At 41.7% G+C, this 20,161-nt stretch overlaps 1 protein-coding gene across 1 annotated transcript in view; it reads left to right on the top strand.

Moving 5' to 3' along the window:
* Positions 1-20,161, top strand: part of LOC308308381 (immunoglobulin superfamily DCC subclass member 3-like) — a gene marked incomplete at both ends in the record, with an annotated part of 73,459 nt that overhangs the window by 31,211 nt on the left and 22,087 nt on the right. Inside the window, 3 exons of the mRNA XM_080753804.1 lie at positions 15,541-15,605; positions 18,077-18,382; positions 19,996-20,140. Coding sequence (XP_080609930.1) covers positions 15,541-15,605; positions 18,077-18,382; positions 19,996-20,140 — 516 coding nt within the window. The remainder of the gene's footprint in view (positions 1-15,540; positions 15,606-18,076; positions 18,383-19,995; positions 20,141-20,161) is intronic.

The raw sequence follows: 20,161 nt of genomic DNA, 5'->3' as shown, positions 1-20,161 counted from the left end.
GACTGACTGACTCGCTATATGTTGCTCTTGCAAGTACACGCCCACTGCCTGATCTACAAACCCTACAACGTAGCGTGGAGGGACACAGTTTGATCTTGGAAATCTACTGTTCCGTGCGCCACACAGTCATACGACTAATCATAAATCAGGCACCAAGCAGACAGCACGCAGACCAGTTTAGCAGCGGAGAGAGAGGGTATAAAAGTCAGAGAGAGGAACAGAGGCATGGATGGAAACGTGTCAAAGTGAACTCATCGTCAAAATGGGACACAAATTCCTTATTGAAGCGTTTTTTTCCTCCATTGCGCGAAGCGATTCGATGGTGTGTTGTGGATAATACGTTAATGTGTGTGTGTGTGTGTGTGTGTGTGTGTGTGTGTGTGTGTGTGTGTGTGTGTGTGTGTGTGTGTGTGTGTGTGCGTGTGCGTGCGTGTGTTGCAAGGCGAAGCTCTCAGAACAGCCCCGTGACATTTTGTATTCATTATATTATGTATTATTGCATCGTTCAGGCCCGACTCAATCTGAATAGAATCCTGTAGCGTGCGGAGCGCCCGACTGTTCAAAACGGCAAGTGTGAGCCCGTTAAGATTATCTGGTCAGAGAATCAGAAAAAATGATCCTGTAGTGTTTAATTCTTCCCGATTCAGTCGGGCCCGATTATCTTGTAGTGTATTGCCAGCTTTATTGTGAAGAAACAAAGTTGTCCTTTAAGAAGATTTTATATTTCAGGAGCATGAATTCCACAGTTGTCTACAGGGCTGCCACTAGGTTGCAGTAATGGATGACATCTGATGGTTCTTGGGGAAAATGATACAATTAGACAAGAGATTAGATATTGACTTTGCACTTTAGTTTAATGGTGCATATGTTTTGATCAAAAAGTATTCTTTAAAAGTGGTCAGGATTGACTGAGTGATTGATTGATTGATTGATTGATTGATTGATTGATTGATTGATTGATTGATTGATTGATTGATTGATTGATTGATTGATTGATTGATTGATTGATCGATCGATCGATCGATTGATTGACTGACTGACAGAATTCTGCTCCTGATACTGGACGACTTGTCTAAACAGTTAAAAGAGTGTAAAACTGGTTGCATGGTGGAGGATAACCTTATTAATCATGTGATTTATGCTGATGATTTAGTTGTACTGTCTCCATACAGTGCTGGCTTACAGCAGCTACTCAGGGTTTGCTCAAAATATGGCATGTTGTTTGATATAATGTTCAACTCAAAAAAGAGTGTGGTTTATATGATCACTAGAACTAGAAGGATGATCAGAAGCTCACCTTTCCCTCTTTCTCATTGGTAGGTGAAGTATTAGATACTAGATTGTGAAAAAGTTTCGATGCATCTCTGCGATAAAAAAGGGAAAAGAAAAATGCTGTTGGTGTATACAATACCATATATATTTGATGATGCTCTATTTGGTCTTTTTGCTTGCTTTCTTTACTTTAAATCTTTTTTTAACCATTATTCTGTTGTTATTATCTATGCTGCTGCATTGTATGAAAGGAAGCCAAACCAAAATACGTTTTACTCTTATGTACGTATATACCTACACAAGATGTAACCAGTAAGACTCCCTAATCGGGAGATAAGCGACCGTAGGTCACTTATCTCCACAAATAGGGCAAAAATGTGTTTTTCCAAAATCTTCCTGATCCATGTTGATGACATGAGTGTAGACATACTGTGTAGTGATTTTCGTGATTTTAGGGCAAAATCTGTAGGAGCAGTGTCCAAAAATGTGTTTGTAAAAATTGGCCTGGAGGTGGCGCTATATGGGACAGATTCATGTTGATGGGATGAGTGTAGACATACTGTGTACCGATTTGCGTGATTTTAGGGCAAAAATGTTAGGAGCAGTGTCCAAAAATGTGTTTTGCAAGAATCGGCCTCATGGTGGCGCTAGAAGAGGGCCATGTGAGAAATGAGGGGTGGGGTCTCCGCGCCGCCAAGGCGGACGAATAGGTACCGGCCCCGGCTGTCCCGGTCGCTCCTAGCCGGAGTTACGGCATTTTATGTGAGCTGCAGTGTAGGGGGTCCTCCACTGGGGGCGCCACCACTTTTGCATCCGTTCTGGAGCACCAGGAGTCGGTGGTCCCCGGGAATTCCCCGTGAGCAGCCCCGTTGGGGTGGTCATTTGGTCAGTTTAGCACATTTGGTCCTTTTTTACATCTGGGGGTCCCCCAGGGAGCTGGGGGTCCCTGGAGCTCCGGGGGTCCTTGGAGGTAGTAGTGTGGCAGGTAAGGAGTGTGTGTGCAAAATTTGGCGTGGCTGGGGGCAACGGTTGTGGAGATATGAGCAGGGCAAAAGTGTGACGTGTGACTGACTCACTCACGGACAGCCGGTGGAGCTTTTGATAGTAAATGCGACCTACGGTCGCAACAATAAAGTACAACCTTGAACTTTGAACCTTGATGATGATGTGCTGTAGTTGTGTTGTAAACTATATGGGCAAGCCAACATGCTGGCATGAAAGTTTCACATGTGTACAGATGATTTTAAAACAGCACTTTAAAACCTATTGCACTGCTGATATACTGTAGCAACACTGAAAAAATAAAATAAAGGGTAGCATAGGGTAGCATACAATGATTCATTTCATAGGTCACCAGCACTTTCGCCTATAACATATTCGCCTACACGCATTTGGTCCTTTCGCCTGGCATTTTCGCCTTGGAGGAGAGTCTTTTCACCTACCTGTCTGAGCCATTTCGCCTACCCTCAATTCTGCTGTCAGACTGTCCATGTTTGCAAATTATCTCTTTGTCATTTAAATATTATAGTGACTGTGACAGTGGTGTCAAGTGAGTCTAACAGTTTACTTGACATTTATTATTTACATCACATTTTATTCCTAACAAATGGCAAAATAGTTTTTTATGCCTGTTGACAGGCAAGGTTGATTCTATAGGCTATTTAGGTGTAGCATATCTTATATAGACCTATATAGGCTAATAGCCTACATATATATTTTGTATAGCCTAATGTTAAAACAATATAGGCCTACAATACTGTTCATTTTACAATACTGTTCAATACTGCACCAAAGAATGTATAGTATCGGGACATGGATTAATTAATTATTTGGGCACACCTGATTCCAATAGCTCTGTATTTATGTGATTACTATGGAGTGCATAGGATAGCCGTGTGTAGGTTTGACATGTAACACCACTGTCACAGTCACTATAATATTTAAATGACAAAGAGATAATATGAAAACATGGACAGTCTGACAGCAGAATTGAGGGTAGGCGAAATGGCTCAGACAGGTAGGTGAAAAGACTCTCCTCCACGGCAAAAGTGCCCCGCGAAAAGACCTGGCGAAAATGTTATAGGCGATTATGCCTGACACCATTTCATACAGTATATTGCTGAAACTCCCAAGATGGACTAGTGCAAGTGAAATGTTGTAATGTGTCCACCTTTCATGCTGTATTGAAGAATGTTATGTTTAGATTCATGTGTACACAGAGTCAAAGAGTGGTAATTATAAAGACCACCGGCCACTGTGGCCGGCTGGGAAAATGCTGTTATTAGGCAAATTTAAGACTATTTTTAATATAATTATTTGGATAAAGTAGAACAACCATTAAATTCATAATCATTTAAGGTTTTTAACATGATCGGACACTCTCACAGGTTTAATTCCTGACAGCTTGCTGCTACTGCTTCTCGCAGTTATAGATCAGCCTATTTGTCTTACGATGGTGTTGTGTGCTGAAAATATCAAAGCTACAGGCTCAGAACACATCGCAACGCGGCAGGTTGTGAGCTTGTATGTCTGCCATTTAGATTATGCAAAAACACAGTTGTAAGGCAAAGGCTCGAAACACATTTTCTACAGTTAATCAGTGCTGTGTATGGGACTTCTTGGTTCGCTCGGAGTCAGGAGTTTAGCTTAACTGTTCTGACAAACAGAACCGGGTGTAATCAGCAGTGGTGCAGTGGTGATTCAATGTTTTTGGGGTCGCAAAGTCGCTCAACACCTACTATACAGGTCTATTGATATGCATATAGGCTCGTTTCTTTGTTAAAACAAACCCCGGCTGAAAAAAGATATGGGTCGCCGGGGGCGCGCGACCCAAGACCACGGCAACACTGGTAATCAGGGGTCATCAACATGTCCGTACACGGACAAACGTGTCCGTGGCAACACTTGTCCTTGTCCGTGGCACATTTCGTATTTTGGGTATCATGTATAGTCCTACATAATCTATCCTAATTATATATTATTATTATAGGCCTATATATATATGAATTATTTTGGGGACTGGTAAAGTGTCGGGATGATTAATATGTTGTGTTGGTTACATGATTGCATCAGGTAAGGATGCAATGCAAGACAAGACAAGACAGACAGCTAGAAGTAATTTTGTTAATAGTTGTTCCACTGGACATCACACCAATACGCACAGTCTAGACTTTCTCATCAACATAGAATAGGTGTTCACCTTAACTGAGAACACAAGGATTACTGGGATTAACCCTGGCAGCATATCAATGGTGCAGGTGTGTTACCTGTTCGTCTTTCAACTACAACTAATGAGAGAAGCGATCAGTTGAATGAGTTTGGGAAAAGACAAAAGACATAATACAAGAAATATTTTTGGTGGGACAATGAATTGCAAGTGATAGTGATAGTGAAGAAAGGGAACTCGGAAGTCGGAAAGACTCTTTCTGACGAACCACAAATCTTTTGACTACTAGAAGGAAGTGAAATCTCAGCCTTATGTATTTTTGTACCATGCATGGAACTGGATGGCATAAATGATGACAGAGCTCTGTCTTCATTAAGTATTTGTCTCATCAGCAAAAACAGTGATGGTGGTGAAGAAAGAGAACTTGCGGACAAACCACACATCATTTGACGAGACATTTCCAGCAGACAGAGAACTGAGAAAAAGAAATAGGCCTAAATGAAGGAACTGAAATTTCAACCATTTTACCAAGTGATGTTTTCTTTTCTTTTCTTTTTCTTTTTAATTATTGGACAGTTGATGATAATAAAACAGGGATCGAAATTTCTATGGGTCGTGGAATCACATGGATATTATATGAGCAAGCACAGTGACTGTCTGATTGCAGCAAAGGATTAAGTGCCAAGTGGTGACACGATGCAACCCTTTTACCAAAAGTAAAAGTACAAAATGTTCAAATCTCAGCGGCGCAATTACATTCAAAGTCAATGCAAAGACTCGCCAGTTAGAAAAATCTAACTAAAGCGTCCTGACAGCCAGGCATCGTTGATGTTGGTGTTGGCGGGAGACACGGAAATGTTTTGGGTGTTTCGTTTTGGGATCAGCGCGACCAAAGTGAAGCGATTGAAGCGACTAGAATTTGAGACCCGCTGGGTGTAGCAGAGTTTCCAGTGAGCCAACATGTACAATATCACAATATCACAATATCAGCACCCTGACTCTGTTTGACCAGAATGGAACAGAGCCTTCATTAGTATCATAACACCTGAGAAGGAAGTATTAAGGATTTCTTTCCATTATGGCTGCTGTGCACATCAGAAACATCCAAAATTTAGAGAGTAAACACAAAATCTGACTACCCATTTTGTGTTACAGTGTGACTGGATTTAAGATCACCCTCAATGTTTCATCGTAAACAACACAGAGACATAATATATTTATGTAACTTCTACATGTAACATTCATGCTTTGAATAAAATAAAAAAGTTGATAAAAAATCCTGCACCCACTGAAATCAAAATACTAAAATCGCTAAAACAATAGAAAGCAGTAAATGAAACCATTTTAACTCTCGTCTTTTCTTTTTTACAATATCACAATATCACAATATCAGCACCCTGACTCTGTTTGACCAGAATGGAACAGAGCCTTCATTAGTATCATAACACCTGAGAAGGAAGTATTAAGGATTTCTTTCCATTATGGCTGCTGTGCACATCAGAAACATCCAAAATTTAGAGAGTAAACACAAAATCTGACTACCCATTTTGTGTTACAGTGTGACTGGATTTAAGATCACCCTCAATGTTTCATCGTAAACAACACAGAGACATAATATATTTATGTAACTTCTACATGTAACATTCATGCTTTGAATAAAATAAAAAAGTTGATAAAAAATCCTGCACCCACTGAAATCAAAATACTAAAATCGCTAAAACAATAGAAAGCAGTAAATGAAACCATTTTAACTCTCGTCTTTTCTTTTTTACAATATCACAATATCACAATATCAGCACCCTGATCTGTTTGACCAGAATGGAACAGAGCCTTCATTAGTATCATAACACCTGAGAAGGAAGTATTAAGGATTTCTTTCCATTATGGCTGCTGTGCACATCAGAAACATCCAAAATTTAGAGAGTAAACACAAAATCTGACTACCCATTTTGTGTTACAGTGTGACTGGATTTAAGATCACCCTCAATGTTTCATCGTAAACAACACAGAGACATAATATATTTATGTAACTTCTACATGTAACATTCATGCTTTGAATAAAATAAAAAAGTTGATAAAAAAAAATACAGTGACATCAATTCATGGGTTGACAGCATTACATAATACCAATGACATTTTTTATTATTATTATTATTCATGTGAGGAGCTGCAATGTAATATATCGATGCTAAGTAATTTTATCTGACTAATTAATTTTATTTATGTAGCAGCATCGGAAATAAGTGTTTTGTTAAGTTTTTATGTGATTATACTTGTATTTATTTTACCAAAATACAATAAAATTGTACATAAATCAGATAATCAAATGGACGGACGGACAGACAGATCTTTATTGATCCCCTTGGGGAAAATCAGGTAGCAGCACCACAGAAAGTGTGAAAAACCAGGACAATTACATGTAAGTGTAAGAGTTGGGCCAATGACTATCATGATAAATAAAAATATGTAATAATGCCTATTCTAATGATTGAACTCTGAGTCTGATCTAGTCATCTTGCTTTTGGACTGACTGGTTTAGAAGAAACGATAATAATTGCAAAACCATAAAGTATAATAGGCTACAATCTATTGTAACCTATTGTATTTGTGTTGTATTTGTGTTTGTCCCCTATGGTTGTCTTCATCATCATCATCATCATCATCATCATCATCATCATCGTCGTCGTCGTCATTGTTAAGATAAAAATGTGATCAAATGCATTTGGGTCTCCATCTGGAACTGGAATCAATGGGGCTAAATGTATTGAAATCAAATTATTGTTTTAACATTGCGACAAAAACAAAAAACTATTGAACTTTAAGCACAGTGACCAGGCCAAGAGATCAGCATGTTGGCCATGCAGTCCCTCCCTCTGACAGTGGTTCAAAAACATTTTAATTCCAGGGACCCTCAGTTGGACCCCCACAACAACATGGTTCGTAAAACATCAATAATTTAGCTTCGGAATCGGACCCCATGCTGGAACCCACTCAAGGACCCATATAGAGGTCCCGGGACCACACTTTGAGGACCACTGCTGCTCTTTGATTTCTCCTGGGAACGAGGAGAGAGAGAGTGATAGGGACAGGACAGGGGGGCGGGGTTCAGGGGGGCGGGGCGGGGCAGAGATACTGGGATTAACCCCGCCCCCCTTTGGCCGGGCCCCCCGTCTGTAATTGGCTCCCTGACACGCACGCACGCACGCACTGACTCTCTCTCTCTCTCTCTCTCTCTCTCTCTCTCTCTCTCTCTCTCTCTCTCTCTCTCTCTCTCTCACACACACACGCACACGCACACGCACATGCACATGTATGCACACGCACACGCACACATCGCGCGCCGGCCAGAAGGCGTCGGGTCAGTCTTTCATTCATTCCCAAAGCGACCTCAGAGGAGAGCACAGCGGACCACGGTTAGACCACAGGAGGATTTGATCTGGATCTCGTGGAGGGTCCATTATTTCATTATTTTTATACCTCTCTTTTTGGCGTTCTTTTTTCATTTTTTTTAGTATTAGAACATAGGTCTGCTGATATTCAGTAGACCTAGAGAGCAGATGAGTTGGACTTAGCTGCAGGTTTTCCACAGATCTGTTTGTTGCACCAGCTGAAACTAATAACGGATTATTAACGGATAATATATTTCACCAAAGCCATGAGGATGCAGATGGGAAGTGTCCTGGTGCTCCTGTCCGTGCAGGTCATCTGCTCAGGTAAATATAGACTATTCTACTACTACATAATTAGAATGCATTACTGTTTAATGTGTACTCACTCAAAAGCCAAACTATTATACCGCTGCAACCATGCAGTCATCTGGCAGCAGCGCTCATCATCTCTCATTGATGGTCAGCTGCTATGATATGACCTGCTATAATTATCTATGCCTCTATTCTATAGGATGCTATTGAATATGGTAAAGGCGACTTATTCCAATAGTTTTACTGTTATAGCCACTGTATAAAGTAGCCAGATGTACTGCTTGTGTTTTTGTTTTACCTGGTCAACGATGATGTGTCTAGTTCAAACATAGTTCTCTTGTCTTGCAAGCAAACCACGTTTTCTGAAGCCTAATTGGCAGTGAAATGTGAAAACAATGCGGATTTTAATGATAAAGGCATGGAGCCTGTATAGTCTTTGTGGGAAGGGTTGAGTCTGGTTCGTTATCTGCCAAGCCAGCTACATATTCTTTAACCCTTTCTGTAAAAAACAATGATACATTGATAGACTACTATATAGTCATAACTTTGACCCCCATCATCTAACTTAGGCTACTTAGCCAACTTATACTGCTTGCTTGGTTTGTTATAGTTAGCCTACTTGGACTAACATCTTGACTTATGGATCAAGCCAGCTCTCTAAATCATCCGAATATGATGCTATATGTCTTTGATAGACAATTAATGCAGTGATGCTGTCATCAATGTTGCTTGTTTGTTTTGTTGTCTGTAAGTTTGTTTTGCTGTATGTGTGTGTGTGTGTGTGTGTGTGTGTGTGTGTGTGTGTGTGTGTGTGTGTGTGTGTGTGTGTGTGTGTGTGTGGAGAGAGAGAGAGCCAGACTGTGCACATGGTCAAGGTCAGACAACCCAAACTTAAATATTCACATCCTCATTGACACCAGACTGACCCTGGCTATGCTGTCATGCCCCCGATTAAGACCTTTGTGTGTGTGTGTGTGTGTGTGTGTGTGTGTGTGTGTGTGTGTGTGTGTGTGTGTGTGTGTGTGTGGTGTGAGAAAAGATATTTCACTCCAATTGTCATGGTCACATTGATCGCTAAATCTAAATCCATCCGATCACAACTCTAAGGGAAGTCTTGGGGAAAGTGGACATTCAACGTAAACTTGGAATTAATACAATTATGGATAATTCCCCAATAAAGATGGCCACAAAAAAACAAGAGGAGAAGTTAATTATGAAATTACCAAAACAAACATCCTCGAATTACATTTTCAAAGTCAAAATTTGAGTAGTGAAATAGAGGACTTTGTGAAATAAGAAACAAACACACACACACACACACACACACACACACACACACACACACACACACACACACACACACACACACACAGAGAGAGAGAGAGAGAGAGAGAGAGAGAGAGAGAGAGAGAGAGAGAGAGACGCTGTCCTGAAAGGAGAGGTCAGATGTCAGCATTTGGTTCTTTCGGGGTCCTTTGTCTCGTCCCTCCAGTGTGTCTGCGCTTCAGGCTGTGCTGGATTAATGGTCTTAATGGTTTTACTGGGACACCCACCACTGGCCCTTTAGTTCTGTACCGATGGGGGGACCACAGAGAACTGGGTTTTTTACTGGGAATCATGGCAAACGTAAGCTGCTTTCATGGTCATTCACACTATGGGAGCTGACCAGTAAAACCAAGGTCTTATACTGTTGGTCACTGGGAGCTGACCAGTAAAACCAAGGTCTTATACTGTTGGTCACTGGGAGCTGACCAGTAAAACCACCGTCTGATGCTGTTGGAACATTGGGAGCTGACCACCAGTTTAACCACAGTCTACTGTTTGTCTCTGAGAATTGTCCTGTAAAATCAAGCAAGGTCAAGTACTGTTGGACCCTGGGAACTGGCCAGTAAAACCAAGATCTTCTATTGTTGGTCACTGGGAGCTGACCAGTATAGGCCTACAGCCACAGTCTTCTACAGTCAGTCACTGGGGTTGAATGAGTTGAGTCAGAACTATACCTTGATCTAACCACTGACCATAAACAGTATAATAATGTTACTCGGTTAAATCCTCAGTGTTAATTTAACTCTTGAGACTGTAATGCAACCAATGGACCCATGCATAAGGGCCCATTCATCCTCAGAGTTACAAATGGATACAATTGGACTGATTATTATTGTTCCAAATGACATTGAATCTCTCTAATAATCTCTCTAATATGAATGTTGTAGTGCAGTGGTTCTCTAAGTGTATTTCAGGGACTCTCTAGGATCCTTTTTGGGGGACTAAATTGACTGTCAAAGTTACAAGTCTGTAACTTTGACAGTCAAAGTTAAGGGGAGACCTTCAGATTTCAAAGTTCGAAAAACACTGTTGTAGTACATGCAGTGTATTATGTTTAGCTAGTCTGTAGTGTGAATGCTGCGTTAATATCAGGTCTGTTACCGTATATTGTGTTTAGCTGGTCTGTAGTGAATAGCTGGTCTGCACTATGCAGCAGCGCTGGGTGAAAATGACTAAATCAAATGTTTCAGTGTTTAATGTGGAGATGTTTGGAGGTTGTGGTTTCAGAATGCATGCCCTCAAGAAGATTTTGAAAGAGTGCAATTAGTAATGTGGATGTGATGTCCAAACTGGTACTGTAGAGACACTGACCTCATTTCAGAGCAGTCTGATAAGTTACACAAAATGCTACATTTTCTGCAATTTTAAGACTTGGAAATGTTGACATTTGATCAGAATAAGAATGTTAATTGGCTAAGAATGTTCACATAATGAAGGATTTGACTTTGAGCATTGCTCTTACATCCTACATACACATACTGTTTCTCGCAACATTACAATAACCAAAATCCATGTGGTATTTAGCTGTGTGTTACTGCTCTGTACTTTAATTAGTAACAGATGTGTGTTCCACACTTCCTGTGTGTCATTTCTAAGTGGCTAATTTGCATTAACTCACCACCAGCAGCCACTGGTATCTAATTAATAGCCTCTAATTAACTATATCATATCTGAGAGGACCGAAGACGAGGAGAGAGTCTATGATGGGATTAAGTGGTGTTTGTCTTCTGTGTTTGTGCGTGTGCGTGTGCATGTGTGTGCTAGTGCACGCTATATACCGTGTACGTGTTGTGAAGTTCAAGTCTAAAACTTGGTGACAATGAACCTCAAACCCCAGTCGGGACGGGGCGGGCCGGGGTCAGGGTCTGACCCCCACCCTCTCCAAGAGCCCAACTCTCTCATGACCTCCCAGGATTGGGGTCACCCCGGTCTAGGGGGGGGGGGGGGTTGGTTGGGGTTGGGGGTGGGGTCCCCCTCCCCCTTATAATGAGGACCCCAGATGGGTGCGGTATTAATCTGGGTGGGTGAATGGTGGCGCACGAGGGGGTCATGGGGTCAGGACTAGGCTGATGTCTGGATGGGTGGATGGATGGATGGATGGATGGATGGATGGAAGAGTGGATGGTTGGTTGGTTGGTTGGGTGGAGGGGTGTATGGATGGATGGATGGATGGATTTTGGGGTGCAGCTGGGAGATGGGGCTCCAGCTGATGAGGAGGAGAGCGGTGCTCCCCCAATGTCTCTGCTCCATCCAAACCCCAGTCCCACCATCAGGGATTCTCAAATGCAATAATACAATTTGTATTGATTTGTTTTTACTTAACCGCTTTTGAACCTGGCTGGCATCCCTCTGTCATTATGGATGAGCACTTTGAAAAACGACATCCAAGAAATGTTTAGATAAATAAAATACAAAAATCTACATTTTCAAAATAAAAATAAAATCGTATTATGTTGCGTATTTATGTATTATGTTGCATTGCATCATGCACTGTGAGCTTGCAAAGTGGTCTGAGCCTGAGGATGGAGATTTGACCAAGAATAGATTTGCAGTTGTGATTTGTGATAATAATAAATAGCTCTCTGAATTAGAGTGAAAGGGTTCCAAAGCTCAAGTCATAATAGTTCATTAAAAGGCTCCATGTTTGTATCTGCAGTGGATTGGTGTGCATGGTCTCCCTACCCTTATATTGAGAAACCTGCACCCTGGTGTCATAGGACACTTACTGGTTGACAAGTAGCCCTGCTTGAAGCTCATAACAAGTGCAATATATCTCCATTCCATTCCCTCTTGAAAGAGCAGTTAGAAGTTTAGTCCCCCAGACACAGTTTCAAATCCCAGGTAGGACATGAAACATATGGATTGCAGCTTTTAAAGCTTCCTCATGATGAACCATGTAAAATGGATGGAAGCTTTAATACCTGGGTATGTTGGCTCTGGCTGGCTGATCAATTTGACCATTAGACATGTTAACATACTATTTTCGGTGACTGGCGTCGTTACACGACAAAGGTATGATTCAACCAGGTGTCCAGACTGAGACAACCTGGTCCAAACACCTTGGAAAGTGTTTTAAATCTGAGTAGCAAAAATCTGTTTCCTTTTGGGTTGATTATGCGATTCAGAGGCAGACTTGATAAAAACCTCATCTGTTTCCAATCTGGAGAGAAGCCAAACATCTGATTTGGGCTGCCTGACTGCCAGACTGACTAGGCTGAACATTAGGCTAATGTTCACAGAGAGAACGAAGCCACCAGGTCAGGTGCTCTCCATGGTCCTAAAAGTCAAAAGAGTTAAAATAGTAAAAGGTGCTCCTGGATCAGATGGGATAAAGATATCAGATAAAAACAGGGAGATCCGGGCACTTTGAGGGTAAAAGAGGGGACAGCCTTTAGTTTATATAATACACCAGTGTTTCTCAAACCTCCAAATTTCAAGGTCTCCCCTTAACTCTGACATTTTACAAATGGGGTTCATTTGGTTCCATTTTTACACAGTCAGAGTTACAGACTTGTATGGGTCAATTTTGACCTCCTGGAATCGCCTTGTAGAACCACTTTAATACACCAACATGTTTCCACCAAAAGCGATCTTCATCATCGATGCTAAAAGTAACATTCAGTGGAACCAGATACCTCAAAGGTTTGATTAATCAGTATGAAAGTAGAGAAGAGTATAGGAAAAGGAAGAAGGAAAGTAGGGAAACAGCAAACGAACAAACAAACGAGGCAGCTGACACAGGAGGAGAGAGGGATGGAGGGCTGACAACAGAAGAGTGATAGAACAGAGGATGGATGGAGGTGCGTGTGTGTGTGTGTGTGTGTGTGTGTGTGTGTGTGTGTGTGTGTGTGTGTGTGTGTGTGTGTGTGTGTGTGTGTGTGTGTGTGTGTGCATTTGGGTGTGCGTGTGTCTCTGTCTCAATTTCACGTCTCACAGCGCCAGCTGAAAAGGCGGCGTGAGCGTCTTTCCGTCTGTAACAGCTGGGACGGACGGACGGACCGGGGGACAACGGGGGGGACAACAATGAGACGATGAAATATGAGGGGCTGAGCCCCCCCGCTGAAAGCGGGCGTGTCAGGTGATGTCATCACCCCACCCGGCCACGGGAGGGGGAGGGGCATGGGAAAGTCACCTCCAAGTTCAAGTTGAAAAGGAGATGGGGGGGGGGGGGGGGGGTAGTATCACTAGCGCAGTCCTTCTTCCAGACTCTATTGAAGTCATCTGAACTTGACCCACCCCCACACACACTCACTCTCTCTCTCTCTCTCTCTCTCTCTCTCACACACACACACACACACACAAACCCCTCACCACTCACTCTGTCATTGTTTGCACTCGCTCTCTTGTCTCAATGGCTCAGCATTCAGCACCATTGTCAGGCAGTTTGCAGGATGAATTGTGTGTTTTTTTGTGTGTGTGTGTGTGTGTGTGTGTGTGTGTGTGTGTGTGTGTGTGTGTGTGTGTGTGTGTGTGTGTGTGTGTGTGTGTGTGTGTGTGTAGAGGGGGTCTATCAGTCAGAATGGAGCAACGTCAAGTGCGTTACTGCTATAGTGACTGCCTCTACAACTATTCAAATAGCAGACACATACACATAGGCTACACACACACATACACGCGCACGCACACACATGCACACACATGCACAAAGTTGTGTGCAGGCTTTAGTTCAGTCTTCAGGCTTTATCCATCTGCCTGCCTGCCTTGTTAGTCCTGGTTAAGGCCTAATTAATTAACAACACAGCACTGTTGTTCAACCATTAAGGGACAAACAAGTGGTCTGTCCGCAGGGTGGAGTTAAGGCCTCAACATGGATCCCATGTCATGCACAAGCACATACAATTAGGGATGGAGCTCGTTAATTTTAATTGATAATGAGCACCTTATCGATCCTGCTTATTGAGCCGGGCTTTTATCGAGCCCACCATTGAGCGTTTTAGAAGATTTTGTTGACAAATTCTGAACAGAACTGGTATCTTTTTTTATTGGCCAGCCCAGTTGTTGTGACCGTGAGTGTGTGGCTGACCACCATGTATGAAGATGACAGTAGACTAAAGTAAACAATATTATCCTTAAAGGAGCTATAGTCAACCTTTTTATTGTAGGGCCGACACTTTGTTTACATCCTAGTCTATAGACTAGAATGTAAACAGTGTCGGTCTGACAATGGCCAAAATGATTATTTTATCATTATTTTACGCTTTTTGTGATCATTTTTTAATAGAAACACATAATATGAAGCTTATTTTTTTATAAAATATTTTCGAAACATTATTTTTTATTTTAGCATCCGTTTTTCAAGAAAAAGTTGACTATATAAAGTAGAGCTCGGCTTGGGCTCTGACGCAAGTTCGTTTCTCTCCGGCAGAACCTCTGAAGGATGTCTGTTAAGACTCTTCAATGCCTAGCCCGTTCTACCCTTTGGTATGTTGCTCTAATAGCTCTATAATAGCTCTATCTGGAGTGCTGTGCTTATGTGCTTAGCTTAGTTATTGCTATGTCTGGCTCAGGGCTATACCCTCACAAAAACATGAACAAACTCCCCCCAGAATGATAACAACTAGAATCGTCAGAGAAACGCTGTGGTTGGCCAGATAGTCAAGAATTGGCGCGACCTCGCCCTTTAGGGCGAGGTCGCATGTCACCCTGAGGTCGCATTCCACCCTCAGGTGTCTTACTAGTATTAGGAATAGTACTGTAATCATTTATTGATCTTCTCTTGTCTTGATTGTTTAAACATGACATCATGGGACGCTATGCCCGATAACAAGCCCGATAAGCCCAAAGCTTATTGATACCGGGTACTCAATAAATGTGTTATCAAGTTTGTAGCGGACCCTTGTTTCGAGCTCCAGCCCTACATACAATATTCTTTGTTATGATCTGATGGTAACAGTATAGGGGTTAAGTACAACCCAATCATCCTCTTTATCATAAACTGGTGTCTCTACATTGCAGCAGTGTAATGGAAGAATAAATTGCATAAATTGTTATATTTATTTTATTTGCATGGTAGGTTATCACGGTTACATTGCATCTTAATCAAGATCTCAATCATGTCAACATCTCTGTCTTTAGCTTCTTCATCACTATCATCATCATCCTCATCCTCACCACCATCATCACCACCTCCTGTCATCTCAGTAAGTACCATCTTCTTTCCTCTTCCTCTCCAGTCTTTTCTTTCCTCTTAGTCTTTTCATGGATCTCCTTTTAGTAGACCTTGTACCAGTGAACTGTACCGTCATGAAACTGTACCTTTTCCTATGCAAACTTCTAATAAAGTCTTCAATCAATCAAATCAATCAATCAATCAATCAATCCAAACAGGAAGTGAGTCTGCTAAAACAAAATAGTTCGCTTTATTGGCTATGATACCCATACTGTATGCATTAAAATCCTGACACTGAAAGAGTGTATAAATGTAACCAAATGGACTAAGGGTCCACTTGGTTATGTTTCTCGGTGTTAACTAAACAATATGACAGCAGGCAACTCAAACTAGCATTATAACAGTTAAATACAGTTAAGTAAACTAGATTTGTATTCCTTCTTCCACTTCATCAGTCTTCTGGACCCTGAAGAAAGCGTCTGCAGAACTAGTATAGTCAGTCCAGTGGTGGAAAACGTACTCAGATCTTTTACTTGAGTAAAAATAGAAATACACAGCCTAGAAACACTCTATTTTCTGTTAACAGTAAACATTCTGCATTCAAAAATGTGACAGAATCCATTTCATAATAGTTATAACTATTGATACATTTATGTGCGGTTAATGTTGTAGTTGGTAAAAGAGGGGCATATTTAATCTAGTTTATACTACTAGTTATACTAGTTTAAAGGCCCATTCCCACTGGGCCGGATAAACAGAAAAAAAATATATCTTTCTCCATTCAAGTGGATGGCAAGATATGAATATGACGTATGTAGGCAGTGAACATGCAACAGCAAAAAGGGGGGTTGTTTTAAAGGTCCATTTAAGGGTTAAATCAATGAGTATTGTACTTGATTCATGGAACAAATATGACCTAAACTCTAGAATACATACATGTTTGGAAGTTTATTTGGGAACCCCTCTAGTTTTTTTTGCATTGGAAATGGCAGTTCATATTGCAATTTTGTGGTGGTCTCACTTTGTTTAAGGTTTGGTTGCAGTGTGTTTGCGTTGTGGTTTGAGACTAGGCTGTCGAAATAATGATCTGTCTCAAGTTCAAGTGTGAAGTGTGGACAGATGCGCACACACACAGTTCATTCTAACAATGGATCACCCTTCTCTGATGTGAAGTAGCCCCCCTCCCACCTCCACCCCCTGAACACACACACACACACACACACACACACACACACACACACACACACACACACACACACACACACACACACACACACACACAATTCTCTTGTAGTGTTTCATGCTTCATAACAGTACATTTGACTCACAATGTTATTACATGAGAGATTAGATCACCCCTAAAGTGCATGCATTCTGAGAAACCATTTAATCTATTGCAGGTGAAGATCGGTACTTCTTGATTGATTGATTGATTGATTAATGACTAATACTGCTAATACTTTATTAGCAGTTTGCGAAACAAAAGTATAGGAAAGTGCAGTTCAATACAATATGATTTTAAACCCAAGAAAGCCTATGGCCTGTTTCCATTGGGGTCCTTTGTACTCAATTCATCGAAAATGCGTCACTGGCTGTAAATGATAGATTTGACAAATGCTAGGTTTGCTTTTTACCTGCTAACTTAGTTTCTTTGAAGCTCTACATTGTTTTCTTTGTACTCTATTTTTGTGACTAGCCAGTCTGTTGTTGACTAGGGTTCACAGTCACACTCGGATTTAGCAATTTGTACATAGCTCTGGATAAGAGAGTCTACTAAACGTCTAGTTGGAATTACTGGTGTGTACACCGTATCACATACATTTCTTTCATTAAAATGTCTTTCTTTTTTTCTTGTCGTTATTTTGCTGCTGATATCCTGGGTTTTTCCTTATGGGTTGTAAAGGAGAGGCAGAGAATAAGCATTGGTCTTCAGCCTATCCCCCCTGTTCATTGATTGTATGAATGTTGTGTGAAATGGTTGGATATGTATGATGATGACGTTCTCTCTCGCTGTATTTGCACAGATATTGTTTTGTTTATAGTTCACCGTAACATAATTATGAACAAAATAAAGGTGCTGTGGTGTCCTGTTTATGTCATTAAGTGCTGCGCTAAATGAGTTACTCTAGCATGGGGTAATGCATTTTTGCTCACAATATGATTTGTGTGATTTGTGGGTGTCAGTGGCTTAGGGGGTAGAGAAACCGTCATTAGAACACAGAGGGTTCCCAGTTCGATCCTGGGCTCCCCCAGAGTTGGTGTCTAAGAGTCCTTGAGCAAAGACTCTGAACCCCTAGTTGCTCCCGGTGAGCAGGTTGGTGCCTTGCATGGTTTCCTTTGCCATTGGTGTATGAATGTGTGTGTGAATGGGTGAATTTAATGCACAATCTATGTAAAGCACCTTGGATAAAGGCGTTACATAAATGCACCATTTATCATTTACCATTTGTGTTTCCTGGTGAAATGATTCTTCAACACGATGTCCTTCCTCTTCCTCCCTAGTTGTGGGCGGGGCCTCGGAGCTGGCCTTCCTCAGGGAACCGGAGGACGTCATCGCGGTGAGGGACCGCCCCCTGACGCTGGACTGTCAGGTGGAAGGGGAGGGGCCTATCACGCTCACCTGGCGGCGGAACGGCGTACCCGTGGCGACCGGCGCCAGGGCGGCCGTGCTGGCCAACGGGACGCTGTCCATCAAGAGCTTCAGCAAGAGGAGGGAGACCAACGAGACGGACGCGGGGGAATACGAGTGCGCGGCGCAGAACCGCTACGGCATGCTGGTCAGCCGCAAGGCTAGGGTCCAGTTAGCATGTAAGTTATTAGTAGTATTATTATTATATTATTTTAGTATTATGTATTTTTGAAGCGGTGAAAGCCACTTCCAAGGAGTGGCTTTGTGTGTCCCGTACCTGTCCCGTGTATCCCTGCGCTGTGATTGGTTAGTTTTGTCTGTCCCGTACATGTCCCGTGCATGTCCAGAATGAAGAATTGAGGATTGGCCAAGCTTCACATGACAATTTGGCCCTCCAGACAAAATCATTAATTCATTCAGAATTCATAGAAATATAGAACTAAGACTCATAGAAAGTATAGATCTAGAACATAGAATGTATAGATCTAGATTAGAACACAGATTTCATAGCTCTAGAACACATTGAAAATTCACTGCTTCACTTCGAACCGAGGTTTGATTTTATTTTTCACTGAACTGAATGCCCTGATGCAGTGGTTTTCAACCTTTTCCATATCAAGGTCCATTATTTATTTGTTATTTTGGACCACCAATTGATGAGATTTTAGCCTCTCAGACTCCAAACTATTGTGTTATCTTTGGATAAGCTTTTGTTCCCAATTCCAAGCTGTATTGATGTTGGTACCAAGAGAAGAGCAAACCGTGATCCAAGTAACAATTGTTCTACCTTCTCTAATTTGTCTGTAGAATGAAGTTATGCAGATGTTTAACAATAATTTGACTCTTGACAGTGGAAAATGAGACGATTTTTTACAATCTCAAGAGTTAAAGATCTGCAAGGGTCCATTTGGTTACCAGCTCTCCATCATTGTGGGGACCACCTGGAACCCCTTCAAGGACCACTGGTTGAAAACCACTGCCCTAATTCATCATACTAAAGTATCGCTAAACCGATCTACAAGCTCACAACTCATGGTCATGAGCTGGTAGATCTGCTATTTTTAGGGGAAAGGATTACAGGAAATGATAAATGCTTAATCAGTGAAAAGTATTACAAATAAGAGCTTGTTAATGATATCTACAGTGGATCCATTGGAATACAGGTTTAGTAAAGTAACAGTCTTGCACATACAAGGTTTCCTGACAGTGACAATATAGGATAATACACATTGTGGCCTATGTTGTAAGTCAGGGGTCTTCAACGTTTTCAGGCCAAGGACCCCTTAGTTGAGAGAGAGATGAAGCAGGGACCCCCACAACCTGTTCATAGATTCCATATAGTTTCATTGTTTGACAGCGCGATCGATCATCAGTGTATTTTGGATTCATGTCAATTTGTGTTTTCAGAATTAACCACTTGAAACGTCAATACTTAATAAACTTGACCTCTCACTCTGTACTTAGTCTGCTCTTTTTCCCCTCTACACCAAAGGTCTTTGCCAAAAATAGCCGATCTACAAGCTCACAATGCCTTGCAGCGTTGTGAGCGCGTTGTGAGCGCGTTGTGAGCTTGTAGATCTGCTATTTTTGGCTAAAGTTCTCAGAATAAGGACACTAGGGTTCAAGTGGTTAATATAAAAAAAGAAGAAAAAAAGTGTCTATCACACAAAGATTTGGAGGACCCCCTGTAGTAACTCTGAGGACCCCCTAGGGGTCCCGGACCCCCTGTTGAAGACCCCTGTTGTAAGTTATTAGTATTATAACCCCCCCCCCCCTCTCTCTCTCTCTGTAGCTCTTCCTAAGTTCCAGACTCATCCAGAATCCATGACGGTAGATGAAGGGGGCGTGGCCAGACTCTCCTGTCAGGTGAACGCAATCCCTGAAGCCAACATCACCTGGGAGCGAAACAGAACGGCACTTAATACTGACAGCAGCAGGTAACACACACGCATTCACGC

This window comes from Nannobrachium achirus (genome assembly GCF_963921795.1).
Source record: "Nannobrachium achirus genome assembly, chromosome: 2".
Classification (NCBI taxonomy): domain Eukaryota; kingdom Metazoa; phylum Chordata; class Actinopteri; order Myctophiformes; family Myctophidae; genus Nannobrachium; species Nannobrachium achirus.
The sequence above is the reverse complement of the archived record's forward strand: the minus strand, read 5'-3'. Positions and strand labels throughout refer to the sequence as shown.